The 12,179-nt window shown below is 40.5% G+C and overlaps 1 protein-coding gene across 1 annotated transcript in view; it reads left to right on the top strand.

The window, feature by feature from the left end:
* Nucleotides 1–2,709: 2,709 nt before the first annotated feature.
* Nucleotides 2,710–12,179, top strand: part of ak5 (adenylate kinase 5) — a 58,228-nt gene continuing 48,758 nt past the window's right edge. The window contains exons 1-4 of the mRNA XM_067475825.1: nt 2,710–2,999; nt 4,280–4,466; nt 6,230–6,397; nt 9,221–9,393. Coding sequence (XP_067331926.1) covers nt 2,940–2,999; nt 4,280–4,466; nt 6,230–6,397; nt 9,221–9,393 — 588 coding nt within the window. The 5' untranslated portion in view covers nt 2,710–2,939. The remainder of the gene's footprint in view (nt 3,000–4,279; nt 4,467–6,229; nt 6,398–9,220; nt 9,394–12,179) is intronic.

Genomic DNA, 12,179 nt, shown 5'->3' with positions numbered 1-12,179 from the left:
CATAATTTTCCCAAAGAGATTTGGATTTATCAAAACTGACCCAAAAGGACCAAGAATTTATATGAAAAAGTCCAAAACGTCCATAATAAAATCACTAAATTATTACTACTAAAAGATTTCACTGTATTCTGTGTCACTACAAATTTGTCCCTTTTATTTATTGTGTTATAAATTATAGTGATATGCAACATGGGCATTAGAATATTTCTCTTTCATCTACAACAGTACATTATCATACCATAGTGTTTACTCCAAATACAAAAAGTTTAGCCATATATGGAAAGGGTGTGCCGTACGTTACAGATAGCATATGCAAAACACGAATACAAGTAAATATTTAGATGAGAGGGGGAAAAAAAGCACGAAAGAAAGTAAAAATGAAGACTCTGTAGGATAAATGAGAGCATAAATAAATTAAATCCTTAACTGTTTGTAACCTTTAGGTACATATACACATATATAGATAAAAAACAAATATACGTGTCCTTTTAACATCTGGCAAGTCATTGCCATCATTGCTCTGAATTTACAAAAGTAAATATGTTAACTTACTTAATATTTAATCCTGGTGAATCAGTGGATATATGATTATTAGAAATTAGTACTAGCAGCAGCCTTGTGGTGTTCAGATGATGCAGTTTATGTGTATGAGAATCTTTCCATTACATGGAGAGACACGGAATTATTCCAAGAGCGAACAAATTGAGTTCAAAGCTTGAATCACGAATATCACAAACATAATTAATGTCAGTTACTGAAGATAGTTTTTAAATTAACTCAGTGGGAAATCATTGAACAATTTCAACTTGGTTCACTGAGTAATTTGATTTCAACTGTGGCATGTGTGTTCACCCCATGAGGTGCCCATTCTAGCCGCACAGATTCTGCTAAAGCTTTTTCATAACAAAACTGACAGAAAAGGAAATTTATTTAACAGTTTTTTTGTTTGTAACCACCATCATAGGAATATGTGATGGATGGCTTCATTTTTGTACTACAAAAACATATTTACTGCTGTGTGGTTTTGCGGGTGACACAAGTGTTAAGTATGATACTGCTAAACCTGAATGCACTGTATGTTGAATTGTGTCAGTTAAGGTTGAAACGCCGTCAAGAGAAAAAGACGAAACGTAAATCCATGCTGACAGCTTCATATTCAATGCTCTGTCCAGCTAAAAGGTAAGATAAGACCTGCTTAACGAGAGGTGACATGGGATATCAAATTCAGCAGATGTCAAAATGCATGTCACGTTACTGCTGAAGTAAGCTGAATGTCAGGGTGGTCTGCAGTAAGGTGAAGCACTAACAAATTCCTTCATGCAATTCTAATGTAGCATTACAGCAGCCTACCAAAAATCAGTTCTGACACACGGCGGGGCTCCATAGCAGGTCTGCCAATCCTTTGGACTTCTTCTATTTCTGCTCGCTTTTGACCTGAAGCATCTCTCACTGTGCCTGCCCAGAGCTTATAATGTCCCTCTGCATCACATTAGGTAATGAAAAAAAGAATATATTAAAAAAAAGCTCTCAGTTGCATAATCATTATTCCATTTTCAATCCATAAATTAGCATTTTACTTTGGGGCTATGTTGTCCTCAGTAGTGACTGATTCTTGGCCATTTATGAAATGCTATTCAGATAGAATGATCATCACTTTCTAACACTCATGTCACTGAGTTAATTTAATGTTGTTCCGTGATATAACCAACATGGAGACTCAAAGTCAGCTGCCCAGTTGTCATAAGGATTAGTGCCCTACAAGCACCAAATCCTGTGAAAAAAAACAGGGAATCAAATTGGCCTATTCCTGGATCAACTACTGTAAATAACCTCTGATTGTGACAGAGATCAGCCACAACATTAATACCACCTGGCAGGTCAGCATGGGAACAATTTGATGTTGGTTGTAATTGGCAGCTGTCAGCACACAGTTCATCACAGCTTACTTTTTAATGCAGACCGATCTGTCAGACACATAATAACGTATGTTTGGGCCACTGCAGGCTTTGGTTAGGATAGGAAGTGATAATAAATAAAGTTAGGTTATCATTTTAGGAGATTCTATCGCTAGTTTCAAAATACAGAGTTTAAAGGTACATTTTGAACTTGAGTCAGAAAGAAAAAGAGGACGTAACGACTCAGAAGAAGGCCACTAGTTGTGGTTAAATGGTTCAGTGTGGTTCAGTTTGTAAAGGACCTTGTGCTGAGTTTTTGACTCAGTTTTTGCTAAGTCTGTATGATTCATTCTCTTATAGCTGCATAACTACATTTTTCTATTGCGTTTAGAAGTGTTACCCAAACGTCTGGCTTTTTTAAAAAATTGCAAATCTACTTCGTATCTATTACGCAATTGAATTCAGTGTTACCTTGGAATTTAATGTGAAAATACGTCACATTCGATAACATGACGATAGGCTACAAACCATATCTTTAATCTTAATGCGAAAAATAATGTAGTTACTTGGGTGAATTTGCAATACTACCTTTATAATTGTAGAAAAGTACAGTGGACATTCTTAAGTAATGTTATCAAAATCTGTACAAATGTATACTTTCCATTCTATGCCCGGTGGCTTTTCTACATACGGGGATTATTAATTATCAAGTTTCCAAGTAGAACGAAGCGGCGAGTGCGTTTTTTTTTGGCACACACAGCGCGCAACCTCTGTGCCAACGTCAGGCACACACGTGGTGCGCGCCGGAGGCAGAGAGCTGCTGGTGGAGGAAAGCCACGGACGAGCCACGCATCTGCATCACTGAGGAGGGAGGCGCGGTGGGATCGCCTGCAGGAATCCACTTGTAAAGTGTACACACGAGGCAAAAATGCGCTGAGGGGAAACAGTCTGGAGCACTTTTGTTGGACGAACAAACAAACAAAAAAAAAGATAAAACACCGGACGCTTCGTGAAGTTGTGATTTCAGTGGGATTTCGACTGGAGATGAATACCAACGATGCCAAGGAGTATCTCGCCCGGCGGGAGATACCTCAACTATTTGAGGTGAGAGATTGTGTGCGCTTTGTCGGGATGAGATGACGGGGCTACGGGCGCATCTCAAGGTGTGATTTCTTTTACACATTTTCACATCGATGCACCGATGTCTCCGTATAATATTTCCAACATCTTGTAATGGTTGAGGGGGCGAATGCGAGTCTGCCAGAAAGCACATTTTCTGATTAAACCGTGGTCTAAATGTGAAGGAAACTTCCGGCGACTTAATTTTTTTATGTATCATGTAAATATAGTTCAGCAGTAACGGTAGTTAAACATAACCATCCTCTGCTGAATTTCACGAGAGGCAGATATTCACTATACCCCCGACTGTGAACCATCAAGATACCGTTTCTTTTATGGAAGGAAACGTTAAAAATATTCAACATTCTGAAGCACAAGAAGACTATCACACATTTTAGAAACATTGCAGCCAAAATTGCACTTATCTGAAGGAATATTAGAAAATGTATTTGTGACTGACACACGTTAAAGTGCTTTAGGTAGAAAACCTATAGAGGGTGAATAAAAATGAACTATTAATGAAATGTCAAAGTACAATAAGTTAAAACCCACTTTTAACCACAATAGGCAACCACAATATCAGAACCTACAGGAAAATAATCATGAAAATGTAATATTAATTTTCCTGAGGGAGTAGAAAATTGGCACATCCACTTAATTTGACTCAGTCCGGAGTGCAGTGCAGCTAATGCATCAATCACTGCTTGTTTATTTACAGCCAGTTCAAATTTCATTGAGCAGTGAAGTGACACAGCATCGTCACAGTAACTGCTGCTTACATCTGGCGGCCGCTCACATGAACGGGCATTCAGTTTTAATCAGCTAAACAAGCTCGTCACATTGTTTTTATTTGGGAGAAGCTTTCCGTTTTCACACTGCACGCTGGGAGGGTGGAGAAGAATTCCCAGAGCAAGCTATTGTTCTAAGATATTCAGAGCCAAGGGGCTCACAAAAACAAGCACTTGACCCTTTTTTGGGCTTGGAAGTTGTTCCCACAATTATGACAGTGTTTGGCTTTCCTGCTCCACAATAACATCAGCTCACCGAGATTCCGTGTTTGAGTCCAATTTCATGGGCTTCTGACAAAATGAGATGTTTCGTTCCCCTGGTGGAGCCAAACCAAAGCCACCAGATCTGCAAATAAGGCGGACACAGTTTCTGCACACATCATACCAACGACGTAGTGATGCCAGAATAAACATCTGCTCCCTTCTTTCTATTCTCTCTCTGTATACCAGCAACTTTTCCTCCACTGTTTTCTGCAGAGCCTCCTGACAGGTTTGATGTACTACCGGCCCGATGACCCCATCGACTACTTAGAGGGCTGTCTGAAGAAAGTCAGGGAGCTCGGGGGAACAGAAAAAGTGCGGTGGGATACTTTTGTGGGCCAGGAGAAGAAATCTCTCCCCCCTCTCAACGGGGGCCAATCACGCAGGTCCCTCTTCAGAAATGGTAAGTGGTGACAAGAAAACACACTGGAGCTGTGGCAAGTGAGCCGGTTTAAGCATCTGGCAGAACATTTTTCATTAACTTCTCAGAAATATGAAGATTTGTTGTTTTACGTTATATAAATATAATCTCTTGAGGTACAGAACAAGTGTTTGGACAAAACACTTTAAAACATCACATCAGGGTCTTGAAACATGGGGACATTACGTTATCACATTAGATGAATGGATTTGGCAACTTCTTAAATACACACGTCTACCAAAACTCATAGATTGTATCTTCCCCTCTTGCAATCAAGACAAACCTGTCTCGGTGTTTGAATGGGAAAGTTTCCTGGCATTTTTACTTTTCCCCCATGAGCGCAACTGTACAGTAGATAGTGCACATTTGTAACACTACTAAATGCGTTATACCGTTTACTGTTGATGACTTACAGCATGATGAGACAAGAGGCATTTTTATCCAGGTCCGGAGTAAAGCGCCACTTTGTCCATCACGAGATTTAGTTCCCTAAATTTTATTGACACACCATTTGTTGATGCTGTCTCAACACCATTTGTTGAGACAGCATTTGTTGAGACACCAAACCCCCACTAGCAGCCTATTGGCCAAACAACAGACACGTTTTTAGAGAGAATGTTCAAAGACCAAATCCAAATGTGTAAAAGAACTGTGGATATAATTGGAATCTGCTACTCTACAGAAAAAGACAGATGAATCTACAGGTATGTATTAGTCAGTGTGGAGATACCAAATGGCTCTCCGTTCATGAGTTATCAATTCCATCTGTGTTTCCCAGCAGCATTTGGGAAGTACGGCAGATGGAAAGATTTGTAAGAATTTGCAAAGCAAAGTTGACATCAGCTACAGCTCCAGCATGCTAATGACAATTTATATTTGCATTGTTTTATGAGGTTGACTTCTTCTGTAGCGGTGTGTGTGCAGGGCAGCAGTGCAGCAAATATGTGAGAACAAAATATGTGCCACACAACTAAACAAAAAAGTGTATAGATTTATGACTGTATAGATTTATAGTAGATAACCCTTCTCATTCAGAAAGATTATTTAAAAAGCATTTAGGACAGACAGGAATTCAAATTTAAATTGCTGCTGGTTACATTGCGGTAAAGATGCCTGTAAATTTTGCCAGCTGCAGCATTTAGCTGCTGGTGGGGGCTGGAGCCTAATTAGAGTTAGAGATTGCTATGTCTGAAATCCCCTCTCAGCTGAGAGCCAAACCTCAGATCTGTCGTGTTTGAAAACATTTGCTGGAAAGGAAGCCGCTCACCCCCGTTAGTTAACCCTCCTGCTGGTGAGCAAAAAGAAGCCGTGCTATTCTTTCCGGTGATGCAGCATCATTTGTAATTTGCAAAGTTTCGTGTGCTTCTAATTTCTTTTTGCGTGTAACAGGAGCAATTTGTGTGTTTTGCTGAATTGTTCAGATAAAATAGCTTCTCTGTTTTCTTCAGAGAACATTTTCCATCTGTGTATTGTCAAAATTTGTATCAGTACTGTTGTCAGCGGTGTAATTTCTATTCATCTCCAATCTGATTTTTGGTTTTCATTCTGAAATGGGATTGGCATGTCTAATAATGTGACACTTGTGTCTATAATGTGACTGAAAGCATGATATTGGGGCTCGATTAGACAGACAAACGTACAAGTGATGGGATTTACTGTATTTCCAGAAACCACCAGACTTACTGGTCCTCATTTAGAACATGTCTGTGTCATTGTGTGATTGTTTGTGTCTCTGTGCATTCCAGTGTTGCCCGACAGTCCCAATTTTCCATACAGACGGTACGACCGCCTCCCTCCCATCAGCCAGTTCTCCATCGAGAGCGACTCAGACCTATCAGAGACAGCGGAGCTCATAGAGGAGTACGAGGTCTTTGATCCATCGAGGCCACGACCCAAAGTCATCCTCGTCATTGGTAAAAGAGCAGTGCAACAAACAGAAACGCAAACATTAAAAGTATAACTACATGTTGCCTCACACATCACATGGAGAAACCGTGACACAAATGAAGAGTGATCTATTTCTGATTTGCTTATCTGTTTTCCATTAGATAAGCGACGGCAGTTCTATGAGTAAACACAGCAAAACTCTGCAGACAGTGTTTCTTTGTTGCTTCTGACGAAAATACTAAATAGAAGTTGAAATTAGTCTCAGTGATGACCTAAAAATACAGCGCCTGGATGGGAATCTACAACTTAGGGTGTGTGTGTGTGTGTGTAAACACTAGCTTTGTGTTTGCCCTGGTACTTTGAGTGTGGTGCTGCCTCTCTCTGTTTGTATCAGCAGGGGAGATCTTGTTGCATGTCACTCACTGCGTTAGACACTCACGCGCTCTTAATCTGATTTCCTGGATGGGTCGACATTAACACGTCCAACATTCATTAATCTTCTACAGTAAGCGTAGCAGCAGCGTAGTAAGAATGATGACACTGATTGAGCTGGACTGGAAAATGCTGCTGTTTACAGTAGAAGTCCTTTTAAAAATAGTCAGTTGAAATGACTTTGGTGCCTGTGAGAAGCTCTTATGCAGCGTGTTTAGCTTTCGCTGTGTATTTGGGATGTTCACTCGGCCTGTCTATAGTGTGGATAATAGTTATTTGTCCTCGCAGCACAAAGCTTTTTCCTATCTCGTCTTTGTGAGGACATTGTGCCCTATTTTAAAAGCAAAACAGCACAGCAGCAGCTGTCGTCTCTTTGGAAGATCCTGGCAAATGTTTTGTCTGTCACATTTACAAAGATAGAGAGAGAGAGAGAGAGAGAGAGAGAGAGAGAGAGAGAGAGAGACAGCGACTGACAGAGATGTGTGGTCAGGAGGTGTTTGGGAGGGAAATGGGTTTACTACTAACATTTATTACAAAGTGCATATACATATATGGGCGTCTCTGTTATCCTCACAGCACCTCTCTTCACACCGAAACCTCCCCATTACCCTTAAATAAACACCTGTATTTAATAAGATGATACAGAGACCGAACTGTCATTAACAATATTTACATGTACCAGCTCAGTCAGAATGTGAAACATTGAAAATGTGTCCTATTCACTTACTAAGACCACATTCTTACTACTAATGCTAATAAAAGATGCCCACTAGATGGTGTTTTTATTGGAAAGTAAAAGCTTAACAATTTTGGAAATGCCCTTATCCAATTTTCTTGCTGGGAATTAGATGCGAGTCTTTGTGTTCATTTTGTTTACAGTCTGTAGAGACTTGTTTGTTTTTTCTTTTTCTGAAAGCTGACTAGTTTCACACATAGCATACGCACACAGGAGTGGTATTGATCTTCTCTCCTCCACAGACAGTATCGTGGATGGCATCCATGATTCTCAGCATTAAAATTAAATACTTACAGGTGACACCTAATTTGGATATTCAGCACACTGTCAGCTGCCATTTTAGTGCTTTTCCACAGATCAAGAAACCAAGAAGCAAAGCTTGTTGCAGCTTCGCTTGCTTTAAGATGGTTCAAATGAACCAGCCAGTGGCTGCATATAAAAAGACATTCAGAAATAGTTGGCTGAAAAATGAAAAAAGGAATTTAAATACCTTCACAGCTCTGCAAATGTGAACAGTCACAGCGCAGTGTGCATGAGCTGATGGAGTGAGTGCTTCACAAACCCCTTCTCTGCCATCAAAAAAGATTCTGTTACACAATCTGACAAGCACATTATTTTACACAGTCTGAACTTTCAATTGCAGCTTCAAACCCTATAAATGTACCCCACCCTGCACAACAAGCTACAGCAGATACAGAATACTGATGCCTTTTCACATTTGCATGCATCACTTTGGTCACAGTATGCCATTACAGTCACTTGACTGAAACTTGGCTGTCAGTATTGGACTTTAAATTCAACCAAATAATATCTGAGACATTACTGCATTGATTTTCTTCACTTGGATGGAAACTCTTCTCCTTATCCATGAAAAAAAAAATTCTTACGGGAACACCACGATGGAACAAATTACCAACCACACAGCTTGTTCTCCGACTAATTTCACTTCACTCTGGCCGAGCTGTCAACCAGGAGCATTTTTGGGCTGGTTGACATTTCTATGGTAACAGTAGCATCTCTGCAATCCTGCAAAGAATTACAGTTGTTGCAGTATTCAGTGTTAAGTGTCTGTAACAAGCAGGTATACAGACTTAACCATATTATTGCTGATTATTGGCTAATTCCAAATGTAATTACAAAATATCAACTTTATTTATTGAATTTGTAATCATTTTATTCCTCAAATTCTGTTGCACTAAGATGGTAAAAAGTGCTAACATATATTGTATATTCTATATATACTATATTCTTAAAATATTTATCAAATCAAACAGGACGAAGCTCCTCTTGTCATCACATGCCCTTTCCTGTTATCTCTGATATGCAGAGAAGAAAGAAAATTATTTGTTAGCAAATGTAGGAGGTTCACACATACCTATTCCTCTCATCTAACCCCCCCCCACCCCCCACAATGGCCTTCTCCTTCGCACACACTCACAAAACAGACGAGCAGCAACACACAGTCACGCAGAAACACACACACACACTCACAAACACCCTCTCACACATGTGCAAACTCAAGCGGAGTCGTGCACACACAGGCAAAGTCTCACATAGTCTGGATAACACACACATGCGCCTACTCTTAACACACCCACACACATAATGTTTCACACTCACACAGACACATACAAGACAATATCTCTCCCAAAAACATCAACAACTCTCCCTCTGTCCCTAGGTGGCCCTGGCAGCGGCAAAGGAACGCAGTGCCTGAAAATTGCAGAGCGCTACGGCTTCCAGTACGTGTCTGTGGGCGAGCTGCTGAGGAAGAAGATGATCCACAATGCCACCAGTAACAGAAAGTGGAGCCTTATCGCTAAAATCATCACCAACGGAGAGCTGGCACCACAGGTAGCAGAGCAACAGAGGAGGAGAGGGGATGAGGGGTGTGTGTGTGTGAAATGAGAAGAGGCATGAGCACAGAGTGTGTCCAGTCACTCGCAGGTCATTATCTCAGCGTGCATGTAACAAGGGACTAATTAGCAGTATCTATATCGCAAGTGTGCTGGCGAGAGGGATGCTTATCCATCTTGTTAGCAGCCTTCTTTGCAAGATAATGACTCCGCTTCGGAAGAAAATGGGCACAGGCCCCCTGTGGTTGTTTGTGCTCCTCTCTTTCAAACACAGTCTACAAAACACATTTGAATAAAAAAACCTGGATGCACTAAATGATAAATATGATAAACAGTTTTGTTTAGGTCTGTTAATGTCTGCTTTGCCTGGGATCTTCTATGGGCAAGCATGAGTTGTTTTTGCTCAGTTGGAAGAGCTGACATGTGGACTTGCCTTAGGCAGGACACTGAACGCCCTGTTTGGTTTCCAACTTCCCCTGCATTACTCGCTGCCATTACCTTGATCAGGTTTGTTCAAACAATCAGAAGCTGATGCAGGTAATCAGCAGTGGGTTGGGCAGGAATAGCTGGAAAATAAGCAGGGCGGTGGCTCTTGAGCACCTAAGTTGGCCACTCTTGGTTTAGACTCAGGGTCTCCTTAATACATATTACACACTTCCTTTGAAGGATAGAGCTGATTCAGGTGTCATCACAATAAATAGATCAGTGGAAGAGAGTGAAACTGTTGCCGAGAAAGCAAATTAACTGTGTAAATGCACATGTGTCGTCAAACGTGTCTCATAAAACAAACACGCTCCTAAAAATATTGCCTCATAGCGTTTGTGGTGTTCATCAGCTCTCAAAAAAAACCTTTATCAAAGGGGAGCGCAGAAAGAGTATTCCATGCAGATATGTTCATAAACGTTTATAAGAAGTTGATGAGCAAATCTTAACAAGACAAATCACTATTACAAATTGGAAGTTTGCACAATCTGCCAGGAAATGCACAGTGTCTTGTGAGTGTGAGTGTAGATGAGAGGACTGCTTGCAGAGGTTTTTTTTGTTACAGGATCCGAGGTTGAGGGCAGGTACTGTCGGCGGCTGTGAATCAGGTTGTCCACCAGTCAATGTTGGAGGTCCGATCCCCAGCTCCTCCCAGCTCCTAGATACTGTCAGCTCGGGCAAAATGATGCATTAGTAATGCAGCAGGTACAAGGCTATGACACAGACACCGAGCCCCCACCTGCTTCGTGACTGACAGTTCTTAGTAGTGTCCCCTTGTGAATTATCTATAATAACTGCCTACCTCATCATTTATCATCCCTTCCTTGCACGTCTGGCACATCCCATCTCCCTTCTGACTGTTCACCAGATGTCAGTCCAGAAGAAAAAGAAACTAAACAAAACAATGAGATAAAACAGCAAAGTGGCCCAAGCTGTAGACGTGTTACATATGATAAAGTTACTTGTAACTGTTTGGATTTCAAGTTCCTGCCATGATTAGATCAGCAAAGCAGATTGGAATTTTCTTCTGTAACTAATCGGTACGTGGTGATGAGAGGACGATGCTAAATAGTTCAGGGTATCTGAGGCGGCTGCTATTTAAAAGCCTTTAACAGGAAACCTGGTGGCTGCAGTGTTAAGTAAATATTGTTTTTATTATGTGTTGAGTGGCAGCTTGTTTAAAATGATATAATCCCACTGGTTCTTAAAGCAATAGTTTGACATATTGGCAAATATGCTTAGTGATGTTCCTGCTGGGATTTCGATGTAAAGATTGATACCACTGTCAGATCTGTGCGTTATAATTGATGCTTAAGCCCAGAGATGGTTCGCTCAGCTGAGCATAAAGATGAAAGAGGAAACTGAAGCTAACGTTAGCCCTGTTTCCATCTATTTAGCAGAAGATGTCTATAATTTGGACATATGCGTAGGCTTGAAAACATAAGTAATCTATGCATTTCCACTCATAGCCTGAAGTAGAGAAACTGCGCTGTGAATGATTCAGAAGCCACACAGCATCACTTCACTGATGCTCTGCCGGCTACCGTCTCGGCTTGAAGCTGTTGTTGTTTGTCTGCAACTCAGGGTCATGTGACTCCGTATATTTATGAACTTCTGTTCCCCCAGAAATCCCACAGGTCTTTGCATAAGAGGCTGTTGAATGTTTGACAGTCTGGTCTAAAATTAAAACTTTGTGCTTTTATATCCTCAGACTGTGGGCCAAGCTTCATGTTAAGTGGAGCTCTGCAGAATTCGGGGCCGCTTTTTTAATCATTGTACTGCGGTGCCCTTTCGAGTTGCCAAGTGGTTTTGATTCTTTTATATTTTTCGGACTATTTCTTTCTTTATGGAGTTTGTTTGGATTTTGCGTGTGACTAGTAGATGCACTATAATCTCCACTAAATACTATATAGCAGCATACTATTTTCCCAGTTAGTATCTTAGAAATCATCGCGTGTTATCATTTTGCGCGAACAGGTATGGATCAAGACAATTGATAAAACTTTGACTGTGTAATAAATTGCCTATTAAACTCCTAAGATAGAAAACAAAGTGGTTTTCTAAAGATTCTTTTAAAATATCTTGTTTTGATCTCCAAAAACCTTTCGAAGCTGTTTCATCAAACTATACACATCTTGATATTTTTGCAGCTTAGTTGTTTGGAAAGTGCATTGTGGGACAATACTACAATAAAACACAGAGGGGTCGATTATTTTCATTGAACTCATGTCTTTGGAAACAATAGTTCACTGAACAACCTCAACTTAATGCCTACTTAATGTTTTGAACCTTTGCCCTTAT

This window comes from Channa argus, chromosome 14, assembly GCF_033026475.1.
Source record: "Channa argus isolate prfri chromosome 14, Channa argus male v1.0, whole genome shotgun sequence".
In the NCBI taxonomy this organism is placed as follows: Eukaryota; Metazoa; Chordata; class Actinopteri; order Anabantiformes; family Channidae; genus Channa; species Channa argus.
The sequence above is the reverse complement of the archived record's forward strand: the minus strand, read 5'-3'. Positions and strand labels throughout refer to the sequence as shown.